General features: G+C 42.4%; 2 protein-coding genes and 1 non-coding gene across 3 annotated transcripts; 1 reads left to right on the forward strand and 2 right to left on the reverse strand.

The window, feature by feature from the left end:
- The first annotated feature begins 1,098 nt into the window (after nucleotides 1–1,098).
- Nucleotides 1,099–8,635, forward strand: LOC106377632 (cytochrome c oxidase assembly protein COX15-like). The gene is made up of 8 exons (XM_048770186.1): nucleotides 1,099–1,301; nucleotides 1,384–1,409; nucleotides 6,899–7,171; nucleotides 7,242–7,467; nucleotides 7,552–7,797; nucleotides 7,879–7,989; nucleotides 8,064–8,195; nucleotides 8,281–8,635. The coding sequence occupies exons 3-8, from the start codon at nucleotides 6,900–6,902 to the stop codon at nucleotides 8,599–8,601; spliced, it is 1,308 nt and encodes a 435-aa protein (XP_048626143.1). The 5' UTR covers nucleotides 1,099–1,301; nucleotides 1,384–1,409; nucleotide 6,899; the 3' UTR covers nucleotides 8,602–8,635.
- A 782-nt stretch (nucleotides 8,636–9,417) lies between these two features.
- Nucleotides 9,418–12,259, reverse strand: LOC106380325. Its single transcript, XM_013820094.3, has one exon. It carries the CDS (start codon nucleotides 10,999–11,001, stop codon nucleotides 10,024–10,026), a length of 978 nt encoding a protein of 325 aa, XP_013675548.2. The 5' UTR covers nucleotides 11,002–12,259; the 3' UTR covers nucleotides 9,418–10,023.
- Nucleotides 12,260–16,453: 4,194 nt separating this feature from the next.
- Nucleotides 16,454–16,560, reverse strand: LOC125593633. The gene has a single exon (XR_007329533.1). It is a non-coding gene; the product is annotated as a small nucleolar RNA R71 (small nucleolar RNA).
- Between the last annotated feature and the right edge of the window lie 1,257 nt (nucleotides 16,561–17,817).

Below are 17,817 nucleotides of genomic sequence, written 5' to 3' on the forward strand. Positions count from 1 at the left end.
CGCATATGCAAATTCTTCTTAGAGCATCTTCAACCTCACTCCATAATTTACTTTTTTGTTTGTTCATCACTCCATTTTCCACTCCATTTTGCAGTAAATTATGGAGTGGAGTTGGAGATGCTCTTAACTGCTATGCAACCTGTCACCAATTGCCATAAAAATGCTTAATTTTTGGTGGACACCGTACCCACAGCTATACCATTAAAACCCAGATTTTATTTGATCATTATATTGGGCCATAAACTATATCAAACTCTATTTTTTGGTCAATCTATTCCAGATTTTTTTCCACCACAACTCATTTTTAACAAATTCCAGCAAAAACCACTAACTTTTTAAAATTTTGTAACTATATAATTTTATAAATTTCCAGAGTTATTAAAATTTTAAAAACAAGTTTATTAGAATTTTTTTTTTTTAATTAATTTGAGGTAAAATAATAAATTAATTTATGTTCGTATAATTTGCTAATTTTTTTAAACCAAATTTGATATCTTTTACCTTGCACTATTTTGAATGATATACTAGCCACTATCTAAGTACACATTAATCAATCCAATGAACTTCGGCATTTGAATATGGAAGTGATAAAAATACCGATGGTCGATCAAATCATTACCAAGATAAGATATGAAAATATCAACACATAAGAAATCATCGGTTATTATAATATCAACCTAATCAAGTTGTGTGTCTTCCATTATTCCATTCATCACCATATAGACAACGTGAAAAAACAAAAGTTCAAAAATAAATAAAACAAACGACAAAATTCCTTATACAAAACTATAAAACGCATCAACAACGTATCCGGCTCCGCACTTGCGCGGAAAATATGCCCCTAGTGTGTTGAATCACAAAGAAAAGATATACCAAAGTCGAGAGCTATTGGAACAATGTATACAGTTTTCAAGTTTTCGTTCTAAACACCGTGCAGTTTCTTTGCTGCCATCAAACACCGTCTCGTTTTTCTTGTTCGACAATTTGTTAGTGTCTACGGAAGAGCCACAACAGCAAAACCCGAACCCGGACCGGGTCAGAATTGCAGAAAGGAGATCCATTTGCCGTCTCTGAACCAAAAACCTTGCTTAAACCCTAGAGAGAGAGAGAGAAAAATGTTTCGTGCGGTTGGATCTGTACTGAAGAGGAACAAGGAATTGATTTATGGAATCACTCGAGGATCCACGTCTTCGTCTCATCGCGCTTTCACTTCTAACGTCACATCTTCAACTACTGTAAACTCTGCTTCGTCTTCTCCTCTAGCTGGAAACTCCTTCAATGGCTTGCGATCTTAGCTCAAAGTAATCTCCTTTCTTCTATTTGATCAAATCACATTTTCAGCTGAGATTACTAGGATTGATCGAGATTCTGAATTGTGTGTAGGGTCAAAAGGCTCCAACTTTCAGAAAGATGTCAACTTTTAGAAAGATGTTAATACGTCCATTATCAACCAGTGGAAGTTCATAAGACTTCACACGATATTAAAAATCCTTAACATAAATTTATTAAACGGTATGTCACATGTGCTAATACATTCATTATGATCCACAGCTTTAAACAATGATGCACGTAGTATATGGTAATGGTAGGTAACCTCGCTTCCCCCGAAGGTCTCAGATCGAAGATCTCGAGGATTCCAGCCTCTTCACCATCGTCGAGCTCTCCAATCGACCCAGGTGGGGCTTCTCCTTCCAAGGTCTCAGATCGCGAAAGTCGCCTACTAAATCGCGATCTGGAGATGAAGCTTCAGTCTCCGTCGGTTCCAAAGGCGATTCCCACTGCTAAAGTCCCCTCTTATGCGGCTAGGCTTAAGTCTTCTCTGCAGAATCTTCGCAAGATCCAAGCCCCCACCTTTCTGGAAGACGGTTCTCCGGTAGTGCAAGCTCCGGACTCTGTCCTTCTACAAATGTCAGAGCTCTGGAAAGATCATGTGGTGGCTCACTTTCATGGTCGTCGACCCTCGGCATCAAAGATTATCACGGACCTTAACCCTGTTTGGGGGAAGTTCGGGAGCATCACGGTTCGTACAGTGTCCGACACATGTGTGCTGATCTACATCCCTTCGGTTCAGACAAGAGAATGGGTGCTGCAGGTTGGTTATTGGCAGGCTGATAGATGCGCCTTCTTGGTGTATCCTTGGACTGCTGATGGGAATCTGGCGGCGCAAGAACTTCTCTTTGCTCCGGCGTGGGCAGTGTTGAAGAATGTTCCTCCTCAGTTGTACTCATTGGACGGTATCAGTGTTGTTGCTAGCGGTATTGGAGATCCGCTCCACACTAAGAAGTCACGGCTCGATCCCTACCACTTCGGTGATACGAAAGTTAAGGTGGAAATTGATCTGTCACAAACTCCTCCAGAGGTGGTAGAGGTTAGAGATACTCAAGGTAATTCGGTTAGGATCAATGTTGAGTACCCGAATCTCCCGTCGAAGTGTTTAAATTGGGGGAAGTATGGCCATTTGATGAATCGTTGCCATAAACCCTTGGTGAAGAAAACTCAAGTGCAGAAGAAAGAGAAGGTGGTCAGTGTGGTGAAGTCTGGGGAAGATGTTTCTCTGGTAGCAGCGTACCAGGGAGATGATCCAAAAGGGAAAGAGGAGGAGTGTATTGGAGTGAGTTCGAGAGCGCGTTCGAGGTCTCGTAGGAGGTCTCAGTCAAGAGCAAGAGCTCGAGCAAGGGCTCTTAGCTCTCCTTCTGAGGGAGCTAGAGTGGTGGGTAGAGAGGCTCTGGTGGTGGAGGAGTTAAAGGGGTCTTTGGAAGCGAGTAAGGCATCAATGGAGACTGTTCTGAATTCGGAGGTAGAGTCAGTTATGGTGGAGAAACTAGTAATTGAGGGAGAGAAATCATTTGAGGAAGGGGAGATTGAAGAAGTTGAAGAAGAGGTCGAAAAGAACAGTTCGAAGATGAGTCAGGGAGGCGCTTTTGAGTCTAAAGAGGAGGAATCAGTGTGGATTACTAAGCACTCTAAGAGCTATCGGCGGGCTTTGAGACAGCAAGAACTACGAAAAGCTTATGGAGGCGTTATGCGGGGATCTACCTCGGGTAGGAAGCTTAGAAAATAATTCTTGAAGCCCCAATTTGTACATATAAAGCTTTTTAGTTGGAATATCAGAGGTGTGAATGGTAGTGGTCGTTAGAGGGTAGTGAGAAGTTGGTTGCAGAGTTTGGGGACGTCTGTTGGGGCCTTGCTTGAAACACATGTACAGGAGGAGAATTTTCTCAGTGTTTTAGGGGCAGTGGCTCCAGGGTGGAGGTTCGAGAATAATTACTCGGAAGCCGCAGGAGGTAAAATCTGGCTTTTGTGGAGACCGTCTTTATCAGTAGTGGTGTATCTAAAAACGGATCAGTTTATTGTGTGTGGGGTGATTGATCCTGCGACCGGAGTAGAGTGCACAGTAGCCTTTGTGTATGCGCATAATACATAGGCAGAAAGAAGTAACCTGTGGAGAGATCTAGTTACGCTTTCTAGTAATCACTTGGTGGCTGAGTCTCCGCTAGTACTAATGGGTGATTTTAATCAAATATTGACGGATGCGGAACACTTTTCTCTGCTGCCTTATGATCTTCCGGTGAGAGGTATGGAGGAGTTCCAACAGTGTCTGCAACGGAGTTACCTTTCAGAGTTGGATATCAGAGGAACTTTCTTTTCGTGGTCTAACAATCGAACAGAAGACCCAATCCTCAGAAAATTGGATAGAGTACTGTGCAATGAGAAGTGGAGGGATTCCTATCCGAAGTCAGTAAGTATCTTTGAAGCTCCTGGAGATTCTGATCATTCTCCTGCAGTAGTAGAGTTCTCTTCGGTTAACCAGGTCAGGAAATGTAGTTTCAAGTATTTCTCATTCATCTCAACGCATCCAAGGTACTTGGCTGAGATGTTAAGGTCGTGGGAGGAGCCTATTCCGGTGGGTTCAAAAATGTTTTCCTTGGGGCAGAGATTAAAGAGGGCGAAGGTCATTTGTAGGAGGTTGAACAAAGAAGGTTTTGGGAATATCCAACAAAAAGCCAAGGAGGCCCTAGAAGCTTTGAAAGCGATTCAGCTGCAGTTGCTGACCTCGCCTTCGGACGCTTTATTCCGCCAGGAATTTGTAGCTCGGAAGAAATGGCGGTTTCTGGAATTAGCGCAAGAGCTTTTTTATTGTAGGAAAGCTAGAGTGAGATGGTTGGATTGTGGAGATGTGAACACCAAGTTTTTTTATAAAGCGGTGGTGGCTCATCAGATGAGAAATTGTTTAAGCTATCTAATGGATGCAAGAGGTAATAGAGTTTTTAATCAGACTCAACTCAATGAAATGGTGGTGGCTTTTTTCCAAAACCTATTGGGCTCTGTAGACGGCTCTGTACGAGATACCTCTCTAGAAGAGTTGAGAGGCCTTATTTCGTATAGGTGCACTCAAGAGGTTGCTGATCAGCTTTCTTCAATACCATCAGAGGAAGAGATCAAGACAACTCTCTTCGCCATGCCAAAGAACAAAGCACCCGGGCCAGATGGGTACTCTGCAGAGTTCTTTTGGGAGACGTGGGAGATAGTTGGAGCGGATGTAATAGGGACAGTGAGAGAGTTTTTCACAGCCGGTAGATTGTTGAGGCAGTTTAATACAACCACTATCTCTCTGATTCCTAAGGTGGTGGGAGCTGATAGTTTAACACAGTTTAGACCAATATCGTTATGCTCAACGATCTACAAAGTCATGGCTAGGCTACTAAAGAAAAAACTGAAGCTGTGTGTCTCTGAGATTGTTCAGAGGAATCAAGTGGGTTTTGTTCAGGACAGGTTGCTGTGTGAAAACGTATTACTAGCGACCGAATTAGTTAAGGACTTTAATGATCAGGTTCCTACGACTAAGGGTTGCCTTAAGATAGATATCTCAAAGGCTTATGACAATCTGCATTGGGATTTTGTTCTGAAGGTTTTGACTGCTCTCGATCTGCCAGAGAAGTTCGTGGACTGGATAAAGGAATGCATTTCTACTCCCTCCTACAGTATTGCGATTAATGGAGAGATGAAAGGATTCTTTCCGGGGCAGAAAGGACTTCGACAAGGAGATCCTATATCATCCCTATTGTTTGTGATAGCTATGGATGTGCTCTCGAAGATGTTGGACAGAAGAACCATTGAAGGAAGATTTGGAATTCACCCAGAGTGTGATGCGCCGCTGATTACTCATCTTAGCTTCGCTGATGACGTTCTGATCTTCTTTGATGGTTCAGAGGATTCTCTCAGGGGTATTTTGAAAATTTTGGAAGAGTTCAGATTGATCTCGGGTCTGAAGATTAATAGACAGAAGTCGAAGCTGTTGTTGGATGGAGGAAGCTCGAGTAGGTGTCGAGATTTGGCGAATGAGATGGGTATCTCGCAAGGAGCTCTACCGTTGAGGTACTTGGGTGTGCCTTTATCTCCAAAAAAAAAAGACCCGCACGGATTTCCAGCCTCTTTTGGATAAGATAGCAGCAAGATTCAGTTTATGGACTGTCAAGCACTTATCCTTTGCTGGACAGTTCCAGTTAATTCAAGCAGTGATTTATTCAACGATTTCCTTTTGGGCATCGATGTTCATTATTCCAGTGGAGTGTGTGAGTATTCTGGAGCGAATGTGCGGGGCCTTTCTATGGAGTGGAGCCCCTAACTCAGCTAGAGGAGCAAAGATTGCCTGGGATTCAGTTTGTACTCCCAAAGAAGCTGGAGGTTTGGGTTTGAGGCGTCTAGCAGATTGGAATAAAGTGCTAGGTCTGAAGCTGATTTGGCTTATTTTTACTGCTGGAGGTTCATTATGGGTTTCGTGGGTGAGGAGGAATTTAATTGGAGGTGAAAATTTCTGGGTCTTGGATCCAGCTAGGAGAGGGAGCTGGATATGGCGTTCCATTTGCAAGTTGAGACCTCTTGCGAGACCAATGGTGGTTTGTGAGGTTGGATCAGGTATTACCGCCAGCTTCTGGCAAGATAATTGGACCTCCTTAGGACCTTTGATTGATCTGGTAGGAGAAAGGGGGCCGCAGGTGACGGGATTAAGTATAGATGCGGTGGTGGCAGATGCCTTAACGGCTGAGGGATGGTGGTTAGGTCGAAGTAGAAGCAGGAGCCCAATAATTTCCTTACTAAAGGAGTGTTTGCCTAATGCACAGGAGATTATGAGCTCTGAAGTGGATGATACGTACGTCTGGTACCCGGAGCCGGGGAGAGGTACAGGTACGTTTTCAACTAGTGATACATGGAGGGCCTTGCATCCTTATCCAGTAGAAGTAGTATGGCATAAGGCAGTGTGGTTCTCCGGGAGAATATCGAAGCATGCTTTCATCTCTTGGGTAGCAGCAAGGGATAGACTCTTGAGATGGGGCTTGACGGTTCCTTCTGCCTGCGTGTTATGCGTTAGAAACCAAGAGAACCGCCAGCACCTGTTCTTCGATTGTGCTTATAGCAATCAAGTGTGGGGTTTCTTTGTTTCACGTTTACAACTGAATCCCCCGCGAGGTTTTGAGGATGTGTTGAGGTGGTTGGTGGCTCCGTCGAGAGATAACAATGTGACCATGATGATTAGACTCATCTTTCAGGCAGTAGTGTATCTGGTTTGGAAGGAAAGGAACAAAAGAATACATTCAGCTGTGGAGAAGCCTCCAGGTACTCTTATTAGTGAAGTTCAGCAGATAGTAAGACTCCGTTTGGATCCTCTGACTCGTAGACAGGTAGTTCCGCCGGGACAGAACTCCTTGCTTGCAGCTGGTTCTTGTTCTTTGATTTTTGATGAAGTAGAGTGCTTGGAACTGAGTGAGAATCAGGTTTGTTAGATGGGCCGTCTGTGGCTTTATCGGGTCTGGTTGTTGCTTTAGTGTTGGGGCGTTTTTTCCCATTTTGTAAAAAGTTTATGAATAAAAGTAATGGTTAAGAAAAAAAAAAAAAAGAGGATGTCAACTTTAGCGGCGACTAGCTCAGAGAGTAAAGAGGGTTTGAAGCTGCTTGTCACCGGAGGACCCCAAGCTCGCAAATGGGTCGGAACATGGCTTTTCGGTTCAGCAGCTTGGGTGTTCAGCATGGTGGTACTAGGCGGTGTAACCCGGTTAACTCGGTCCGGTTTATCCATGACTGATTGGAAGTTCACAGGAGAGTTCCCTCCTCTGTCAGACGAAGCTTGGGCTAAGGAGTTTGAGAAATATAAACAGTCACCTGAGTATAAACGGTCAGTAAACATTTTCATTTCCTTGTCTTTAGAACGAACTCTTGATCTTTGAGTGTTTTGTTTTTGGCAGTGTGAACAAAGGGATGAATCTTGAGGATTTCAAGTTCATATATTGGATGGAGTATGCTCATCGTATGTGGGGAAGAGGGTTAGGGATCATGTTTGCTTTGCCTTTTTCTTATTTTCTCCGTAAAGGGTATATTACTCTGCGTCTTGGAGTTCAGCTTTCTGGTTTATTTGCACTTGGTGCTGGACAAGGTTTCATTGGCTGGTGGATGGTTAAGAGCGGCTTAGAGGTAAAAGCTTGTGGAAGAGAAGATCATCTTTTTTTTTTTGGCTTCTGAATGTTGTGTAACCAGTAATCACTTTGGTCCCTGTAGGAGCCGCCGTCTGAGTATTCTCAGCCGAGGGTAAGCCCATACCGTCTTGCAGCTCACTTAACCTCAGCTTTCGCCATATATTGTGGACTTTTCTGGACCGCTCTCTCTGTTGTTATGCCTGAACCACCGGCTGAGTCGTTGGCTTGGGTTCGGGGAGCAGCTAAAGTGAAGAAGCTTGCATTACCTGTAAGCTTCGTTGTTGGTATCACTGCCATCTCTGGAGCCTTTGTTGCTGGAAATGATGCTGTAAGTTAACTAAAAAAATCTTAGATCTTGGTTACATAAAGAACTCTTGATTATTTGTGTCTCTTTGCTTGTGACTTGTAGGGTCGTGCATTCAACACGTTCCCGAAAATGGGCGATACATGGATCCCAGATGGTATATTTGAGATGAAACCACTTATACGCAACTTCTTCGAGAACACAGCAACTGTTCAGGTACACCATTGGAACAAAGCTTTTATTGCTTCAGGAGTTCTTAAAAAAAGACTGAAACTTTTACTTATTTTCAGCTCGATCATCGCCTTCTGGCGACCACTACACTGCTCGCGATTGGAACAATGTGGTGGTTCACAAGGAAGCTAGACATACATCCAGCTGTTAAGGCTTTGATTGGAAGCACTGTCGCAATGATTGCTGTTCAGGTGAATCAATCTTTTCCCTCAACAATAACTTTGAATATTAGTGGAAAATAGAATCAAAATCATTGATGTGTTTTTGTTTTTGCAGGTGACGTTAGGTGTATCAACTCTTCTGAGTTATGTACCAGTGTCACTAGGGAGTGCACACCAAGCAGGAGCTTTAACACTTTTGACTTTGATGCTGCTTCTCAATCACACTCTTCGGAGGCCATCGCCTTCTCTTCTCAAATCTCTTCCACAAGTCGCAAGTCAAATTTCAGCTATTCACCAAAATCATTCCCTTTTTCTTTCTCATTTACTAAAAGAAGGAGAACGATTCTTTTATTTACGTGATAATTATGCTATCAAGTTTTCATCGAATCCTTGGTCAATTATGTTGTATTATCAATCCTTGGTTTGGAAAAAATAAAGTAGGGAAACAAATAACAAAAGTTTCATATGAATTCTGAGTGCTTTTATTGTTTTTTTTAATTCAGTTTTGTTTAAGTTTGCGATCTTTTCGTACTAAATCGGTTCATATCTACATTTGTGTTCGGTGTTGGGTGAGATCTGCTTCGGTAACTTCAGTCCAGTTCAAATCCGTAAGCCTTGTGGTTTGTGGATAAAGTTTTTTATGCGTTTGGGGTTCTTACAAGATTAAACGTATCATAAAGTTGTATCTTATTAGCATCCACGTGTCATTAGCCCACCATCTTCCTTTCTATATAGCCATGCTATAAAGCTCTCAAGTCCTCCTAACTTGAGACCTGTGCTATGGAGAATCCTCTGTAGGGAGAAGAAGAGATATAGCCAGAACCGATGGAGAGAAATCGACTGGTTGTTTGGTTGTGTTTGCAACCGTAGCAGCCGTGGCAGTGCTCGGACCGCTTCTTGGTCTGATGAGTGTTAGCCACGTTGTTTCTTATCGTTTCTCCATTGGAACCGAGAAAGATGATTGAGTCGGTAGTAAAAGAGATTGATTATGGGTGGGAGACGCTACTTGCGGTACAAGTCAGAGGTGCTTCTGTTTCTATGTGTTCCCTTCTTTCTCATGATTCATGAGACTTTGGAGAATATGGTGAATAAATAATACACCTATATATGATAAAAGTTGAATTTTATGAAAGAAGTTTTGTCGTCTTTTCTTCTTGTTTGTGTAAACCATCTATTAGTTTTAACCACCGAATTGGGAATCTCAAACTACGAACCTAGCAGTCGTCGAGCAGAGGATGAATCGCATCGGAAAAGAAAAAAACAATGAGGGATTAATGTGAGATAAACAAGCGCTTTGTTACCTATGGATTGTTTCTTTTCTGCCGAGATATTGAGCTTTATAGCGTCAGTTATTGAGCTTTTCCCGGGAACTGACTCTTGTACAAACCCTCACCATGTTGCAGCATCATTGTTTGGTCATAGGATATGTACGTTTGTTATAGTAATTCAGAGAAGTAGCTCACTACAACTATAGAAGAAACGAGAGTTAAGAAGATGATAACAAAAGAAAGAAAAGGGAAGGTGTTGTGATTATGTCAGAGAATGTGTTGTTTGGCGAAGGATCTTATATTTAATAGAGCGAGTGGCCTTGCATCGTCTGAACAGGGTTACTTCACAAGGTAAGTTACTGGTGTCTGCCTTAGTTCTTATAGTTTTGTGAAAATTTAGAAGACAAATCTATGTGAGGATGCTGCTAATATTGTTCTCAATTGTGTGTAAAAGAAACTGCAACCACAAATGTCTAAACCAAATTGAATAGCTAGAGAATTAAGAAACTATATCATAGTTAGAATACAGAGGGAGAATTAACACACACACACAGAGACTCCTGAATCAATGATCAATGATCAATGGATATTTACCTCCGATGAAGCTTGATAACGCACAACACTTTATCCTTCATCTCCTCTTCAGCAAGCCTATACTCCTCCATAATCCAAGTCAGAAACATAACTTCTCCGTCGACCTTACCAAGGTGCTTGTCTATATCCTTTTCGCAAAACTTGAAAACCCTCCTGTAACCAAACATCTCACCCACCATGATCGAAGAGATGGGTTTATCACCCTCCATGATCCTCCAGCAACCGCTTTCACACCCATCGGTATAACCACACGCCTCTGTCCGGTTAGCGAAGATGCAGAGTCCGAATCGTGCAAACATCTGATCACGATGAGGATCCACAAGCGCCGATGGATGCATGCAGTACACGTCGTTGGTAACGTAGCTAGGCCATTCGTTTTCATGATCGATCAAGCTCTGCAGATAATATGCACCCTCGTCTTCTGGATTAGGAAAACCGTATCCATAAGCTGGCAACGACTGTTTTGCAGGAAGCGGACCAGACGAATAGGAGAAATGCTTGGATAGCAAGAAACCTATTTCGGTTTGGAATAAAAGCCGAATCTTGCAAATCACGTGATCTTGCTTAGGGTTCGGAAGCCTGTACTCTTCCATAACCCAGCTTCTCTTGTACTCTCTGCCTCTCGTCTTCGTCTTCTTTACGCAGAACTTGAGAATCTTCTTAAACCCTAGAAGCTTCCCGGTCTCCTCGTTCCTGATCAGTTTGTCACGTGCCATGATCCTCCAGCTACCATAGTCACATCCATCGGTTTTACCACATGCCTCTGTTCGAGGATTAACGATCACGAAGACTGTGTTCTCAGGATTGAATTCCTTGCTTGGATTCTTGTTGAACACGTCTGCGTCTTCGGCGAAGTGTTGAGGCCAGGATGCTCCGTCATCGATCATCGGCTTCAGGTAACGTAAGAGTATCAGCTCGTCTCCTGCTCCCATCAGCTCGTCTCTGATCCCTAAATAATCACCAGCAGCAGCCATAATGAAACTTAATCGAAAGAAGGAAGAAGAAGAAGTGGTTGTTGTTTCTTGGGGATGAAGCGAAGAAAAGGAAGAAGAAGAGCGACTGATGTTAATAGAGTTGCTTTTTCAGATTAGTTACTAGTAGCAGTTATATACTCCCTCCTTTTTTTTTTTAACACTTTATACTCCCTCCTTTCTTTTTTTACTCTTTGGAGATCGAAAGATAGAGAAATTGGTGTGGATACACCCAAAAGTTCATATAATTTGCCATATACCCGTTTAAAAAAAAATATTTTTTATGACTATAATACCCTTATCTCTATCTCTTTCTCTTCTCCCTTTTCTGTGTTCTAATTTCTTTATCTCTCGGGCCTAAGGCAAGGCGACCCACTCTTTCCCTATCTCTTTATTCTCTGCACTGAGATACTGTTAGGTCTGTGCAAAAATAGTCAAGAGAATGTTCGGCTCCAAGGTCTTCAAGTGGCAAAGAAAAGCCCATTCATCAACCACCTCCTCTTCGCTGACGACACCATGTTCTTCTGCAAGACTAACGCGTGAAACTGCAAGATACTGAGTGGAATTCTCCGCAGATACGAGAGTAGCTCAGGGCAGTGCATCAACTTGAGAAAATCGACAGTAACCTTCTCCTTAAGAACCCCGGGGACAGTCAAGAGAGCTCTAGGTATAGAGCAGGAAGGAGGAATGGGCAAGTACCTAAGCTTACCGGAAACTTTTGGTAGAAGAAAGAGTGATGTGTTTACAGGCCTCGTGGATAAAATCAGACAGAGCTCTCAGTCTTGGACTACACGTTTTCTCTCTGGCGCAGGGAAGCACGTTTTGCTGCAGTCAATACTCACTTCCCTACCTACACACTCCATGTCTAGCTTCAAGTTCCCGATCTCCCTCTGTAATAGGATCCAGTCATTCCTCACTCGCTTTTGGTGGGATAGTGCACCTGATAAGAGGAAAATATCATGGGTAGCGTGGAGCACAATGGCGCGACCAAAGTTCTTAGGGGGGTTTGGGTTTTAAAAACCTTGAGGATTACAATGACTCTCTACTGGCAAAACTTGGTTGGAGAATTCACTCCAAGCCAGATTCTCTACTGGCCCAAGTTCTGAAAGGTAAGTACTTCCCTGAATGTACCTTTCTTGAGAGTAAAGAAACCTCAGGTTCTTCCCATGGTGATGTTAGAAGTTTTCAAGGCTCCTAAGACAAATGATGTAGTATAAAAGATTGTTAAACCAATTCTAAGGGATTTCAAAGCACTGAGAATGCAAGTACTCACTTAATCTAAGTGCAACCGTTTATTTAAAAGATTTCTAAACTAATGATTAATGCTAATGCAGTTGCAGAATAATAAAAGCGATAAATGAAGTAACTTTCTTGACTAAAGGAAAAGAGAACTCATGGGCATAGGGATTAGACCTTGGGTGATCAAGTTTCGAACTAAGGATGGCAAACGATCAATCAAACTATCAACCTTAAGCTTAGACACAGTTCTAAACAAGCTCTATGTCTAGATGAATGTTCATTTACTAACACATTTCAAACATCAAATATCTTTGGTTGAATAATATGAAAGCAATCATTACTAACAAGTCTAATGGCTATCTTAGCACCTCTAACAACAAATGTCTTTGGCAAAGTATGCTAAAAGGTTAGAAGAGTTGTCTCAGGCATTTCATCAAACACCTTTTGGGTGGAAAATGCCTAAAGATCAACTTTTGAGAGGCCAACTCAGAAGATGCATTATGAATACTCTACTAGCAAGGACTAAGAATGATCTACACTAAAACATCCTAGCTCTAACCTAATCACGCTTAATCTCCCTAACCCAAGAATTCAAAAGGTGATTACTCACTAATCTCCATGTTTCCTTTTAAACTCATATTGGATTTTAGATTAATCATGTAGAGAAATACAGAGAATCGATATGAAAACAACAGGACTGCAATAACAAAAATGATCAATTGAATCAAAGAGATGAACTTTCCAAGAGATTTTTGGTGGTTTTCTTAAGATCAAAAGATAATTAGCCTCCAATGGCTTACAAAAGGTACTTAAACATAGGTTTAGAAAGTGTAAAACATGCATAACAAAATAACTAAAAAGCCCTTGATAAATCATAAGTTCGGCCAAATAGACGACGCGGAGTGACCTCGGCACGTCGCTCCGGGAGGTCGCTCTGGGTGCTGGGAGTGACCTCAGGTAGTCGCTGTGGGACGTCGCTCCCGGCATGTTCGTCACTCTCAAATCGACACAACCCGAGCGACCTCTAGGTGTCGCTGTGGTGAGGTCGCTCTAGGAGCTGGAGCGACTTCGCCTTGTCGCTCTAGGAGGTCGATCCGAAGCGTAAATGGCGAGCGACCTCGGGGTCTCGCTCTGGTAAGGTCGCTCCGAAGCGTAAAAGGCGAGCGAGTTCATGGCGTCGCTCCGGTAGGGTCGCTCCCATGCACTGCTCGTCCAATGATCACCTTAATCACCTCTTTTGAGCTCCAAACGCACCCAACTGTCTCCAAGAACTCCATGTGGTACTCTAATACCTAATAAAGACTCATGCATGCAAAATGCAACCTAAACATGGCTAAATCCTAGTCTATATGATCAAAATGCACATGGGTGAATGGATAAAACAATGGAAATATGCAAGGTATCAACTCCCCCAAACCTTTTCTTTACTTGTCCTCAAGTGAACTTGCAAGAACTCATATAGGAGAGAGGTTTGAAGGTGGGAACTCATAGTCAAAAGTAACATTTCCTAGCACTCAACTTAACATCCTAAAGAAACATAGCAAATAGCATGAGAAACTCTCTTATTATACTCTAGCTTCTCTAGGCCTATCCTTATTCTTATGCCTCTACACAAGTCGCAATACTCATCAACTAGCAAGTCCCTTCAACCAGCTCTCACATTGATTCACACACACACACACACAAAGTGAATTCTCACAAATGGGCATTTGATCTCAATCATTTGGCTAGGTAAGCAATGGTCTAATATGAATGAAGAGAGGGGTTCCAATGTTTTCATTTAAACGGGGTCATCACTCGAAACAAGGAGCTTGATCATTATGCAAAATTTATCTAAGATTGAAAGCAACTCATGCATACATAGATTCATTCTCATCATTCTACCCCCCCCCCCCCCTTGTTATAAGTGATCACAAGTTCTAATCTTTTTATCATCATCTCAGAATCAAAATAAACCCCTCAAATCACTCACCCAATGTACAACTCTCCTTTCTTTTTGACTCAACCACTAGGGATTTTAATTCATTTTTTACACGCTCTAACTCTTTCTCATTTCCTTCCCCACCTTCTCTTTGATTCTTTTTCTCTCTTTTTTTTTTATTGTGGGAGAAATGTTCTTTGTTACATAATCTAGAGCTTTGATATTCCGTGTTTTTAACAGTTTTAAACTCGTTTTGGAGAAATTAAATGGTCGGTTTTAATTAATGTTTTGGTCTATTTGATGCGTTTTGGTGTTCTTAAGTGTAATATGCAGGTTACTAGATAGCTTGCAAGAAAAGAACGCATTCGGGATTTATTTAGAAGCAAGATGGACCGAACAATGGACCGAATGAGAAGTATTGATCGCACAGGACGTGAGATCGACCGATCCGGTACATGTGGATCGACCGATCCCACGCTTTTATGCACTAGATCGACCGATCCGGTCCATGTGGATCGACCGATCCCACGCTCTACGGGCTCCACACGCACAAACGAGCTTTTCACTCCTTTTTACCCACTCCACTCAATAATAGACAGAGGAACTCGACCTTTGGGACTCAGAAAAGACCAGGGGCGACCAAGAAGGAGATTTACAAGTTCTTGAGAGAGATTTGAGAGTTTTGTACTTGTTTTGTGTGATTTGTGAAGATTTGTAAAGGAGTTCATCTCAAAACCATTTGGAGAAGATCTTCTGAACCTTTACTCTGTTTTAATACAATCTTATCATGTTTTCTTCATCAAAATCGTGTTGTTCTTGCTTAGTTATGTGTGAGTAGTCATCTAGTTGGGTTTAGGGGTTCTCATAGGGGATTTCTTGATGTTTTGATTCATAAAACGTGTGTAGACTAAGGGATTACGTTTTGGTTCTTCATCTAATGGATTTCTTACTGCTTGAACTGAATTGATCACTTAGTTCATGATTTCAGATTGTTTGATGCACCGAAAGTGATTGTTTGAACTTCCGAAAATACTTTAGATGAGCAAAGTGTCCTTAACCCTCGGAAGTTGATGTTATTGCGCTTTGTGAACATATTGAACCTGTTCTTAATGCTTGTTTAGAAATTGAAACTCAGCGGAAGTTAGTGTGGAGATTTCTATAACATAGAGAATTAGCGCTACGGAAGTAGGTTAATTCTAATATCGTGTTTGAGTTCTAGACGGTTCTTAATATATCCCTGTGTCTGCCATTAATTGTATCTTGATTAAAAAGAAATCCCTGAGAATTCCCAATGCCCAACGTTTGTTTTAAAATAGTTTTCAAATCGTTTAAATCATCTTTTTACAGCTTGTTTATGTTTTGTGACACTAAGAAAATTAAATAAAAACCATCAAAAATATATCTTGATTCGCTGTAGCTATTAACTTGTCTGCAACTCTACGTGTGATCATCGGTCCCTGTGGATTCGATCCCGCATTACTACTGCGTACTTTACTGTGCACTTGCAGTTAGATAATCGGGTTAAAACTCGACACATCAAGTTTTTGGCGCCGTTGCCGGGGACCATTTGGTCACCCTAGAGTTAATGATCAGTTTAAGACTATAGCATTTTTTTATTTTGTCTAATGTTTCTGTCTTTCTCTTTCTGTTTGTGTTTTCAGGTGAATGAGCGGATTTCATACTAGAAGCAAAGGATCATCGAATTTAATACCTTTGGAGTTAGAGCTCGGCCGCCTAGAGAGACAAGTGAAAAAGAAAAGACTTGAGTCCGCTGAAGAGGTTGAAATGGCTGAACACCAAGAAGACCAGTTTCAGGACAACCCGCAAAATCCAATTCCTGTAGATGAACGAGAAGGCAACAATGCTGGTGATAATCAGCAGGCTGGTGTAGCTGCAAGACAACAGGCTGGAGACTATGGCATGCCTAGGATGACGCTTGCACATTATGATACACCAGATGCATTCTATGCCGATCGTTCTGGGATTCGCCCACCTCCCATTGAGAGAAGAGACTTTGAGATCAAGACTGGTCTCATTAATTTGGTGGAGAAAAATCCGTTTCATGGAAACCCGTCTGAGGACCCGATGTATCACTTGGAGCATTTTGAGCGAGTCTGTGACACCAGCAGACATAATGGAGTTCCTCAAGGCGCTTTGAAATGCAGGTTGTTCCCGTTTTCCTTAGCTGATAAAGCTATCAGATGGTTAAAGTCCATCCCTCCAGGATCTCTTACTACATGGGAAGAGACAAGAGCTGCTTTTCTACAGCATTTCTTCACCAAGTCAAGGTCCACATATCTGAGAAGCAGAATTGGAAGCTTTCAGCAGCTTGATTCAGAAAGCTTTCATGAGGCTTGGGAGCGTTTCAAGGAGTACACACAGGACTGCCCTCACCATGGTTACACTGATGTGAGCTTGCTGAACATTTTCTATAATGGAGTTCATGAAGAGAGTCAAGATGCCATGGACACAGCAAGTAATGGTGATTTCATGACCAAGACTGTTGAAGAAGCTTACACCTTGCTGAACAACCTGTCATCCAGCAAAGCAAACCGCAAGTCAAGGTTTGACACCAGCCAGAAGGGTGTTGGTTATGAATCCAAGAAGATAGATGAGCTGAATGCCAAGATTGAGATGCTTCTCAAGAGAGATCAGAAATCTGTGAAATTTGTGGAGGAGCAAGGCTATCGTTCCTCACAAGAAACTGTTGGTGATGATTCAGATGATATGCAAGCTGATGTGAACTACATTGGTGGTCAAGGAAACTACAACAGAGGCTACAATCAGAACCTTGGATGGAGTCAAAATCAGCAAAATAATCTGTCTTACCGGAGCAACAATGTGGAGAATCCACAACATCAGTCCTACCCTCAGGCAGGAAACAGGCAGAACCAGAATCAGAACCAGAGTGTGTTCAACCAAGGATATCAGAACAGAAATCAATATCAGGGGAACAACTCGGGCAACTCAGGATTTCAGCAAAGGCAGCAGTACAACAACTACCAGAATCAAGGGAATGCCTCTTCGTCACAGTCTTCTCAGGATAACGAAATTAAGAAGATGCTGCAAATGGTGCTAGAAGGTCAGAAGAATAGCACTGCAGAGATAAACACCAAGGTGGATAACATGTATGGAGAGCTTAATGGGAAGTTTGAAGCTTTGAACACCCATTTGAAAGTTTTGGAAAAGCAAGTTGCTCAAACCGCCTCCAGCAGCAGAACAGCACCTGGATTTCTACCAGGGAAGTCAGAGACGAATCCCAAGGAGTTTGTGAATGCTGTAACACTTAGGAGTGGAAAAACGATTGAGGGATCGAATGAGAAAGAGATCGACCGATCTAAGGAACAGATCGACCGATCCAAGGGGAAGGAGATCGACCGATCCGGTCCATCTGGATCGACCGATCCCGTGCCAACGAAGCCAAATTCCTCTGAACCTGAAGAGGTGTATGTGGCGCCTCCTGCTTATGTTCCTAAGGCTCCATACCCATCCAGACCAAGGCAGAAGATCAAAGAACGTGAGTACGAGAAGCTAAAGAACCTTGTTGGGGAGTTACATGTGAGATTGCCATTCGTTGAAGCGGTGAAGATGGTACCTTCTCTTAAAAGGTACATGAAGGAGATTCTTACCGATAAGATGAGCCTAGAGCGTGGTGTGTT

Source organism: Brassica napus, chromosome C9, assembly GCF_020379485.1.
Source record: "Brassica napus cultivar Da-Ae chromosome C9, Da-Ae, whole genome shotgun sequence".
Classification (NCBI taxonomy): domain Eukaryota; kingdom Viridiplantae; phylum Streptophyta; class Magnoliopsida; order Brassicales; family Brassicaceae; genus Brassica; species Brassica napus.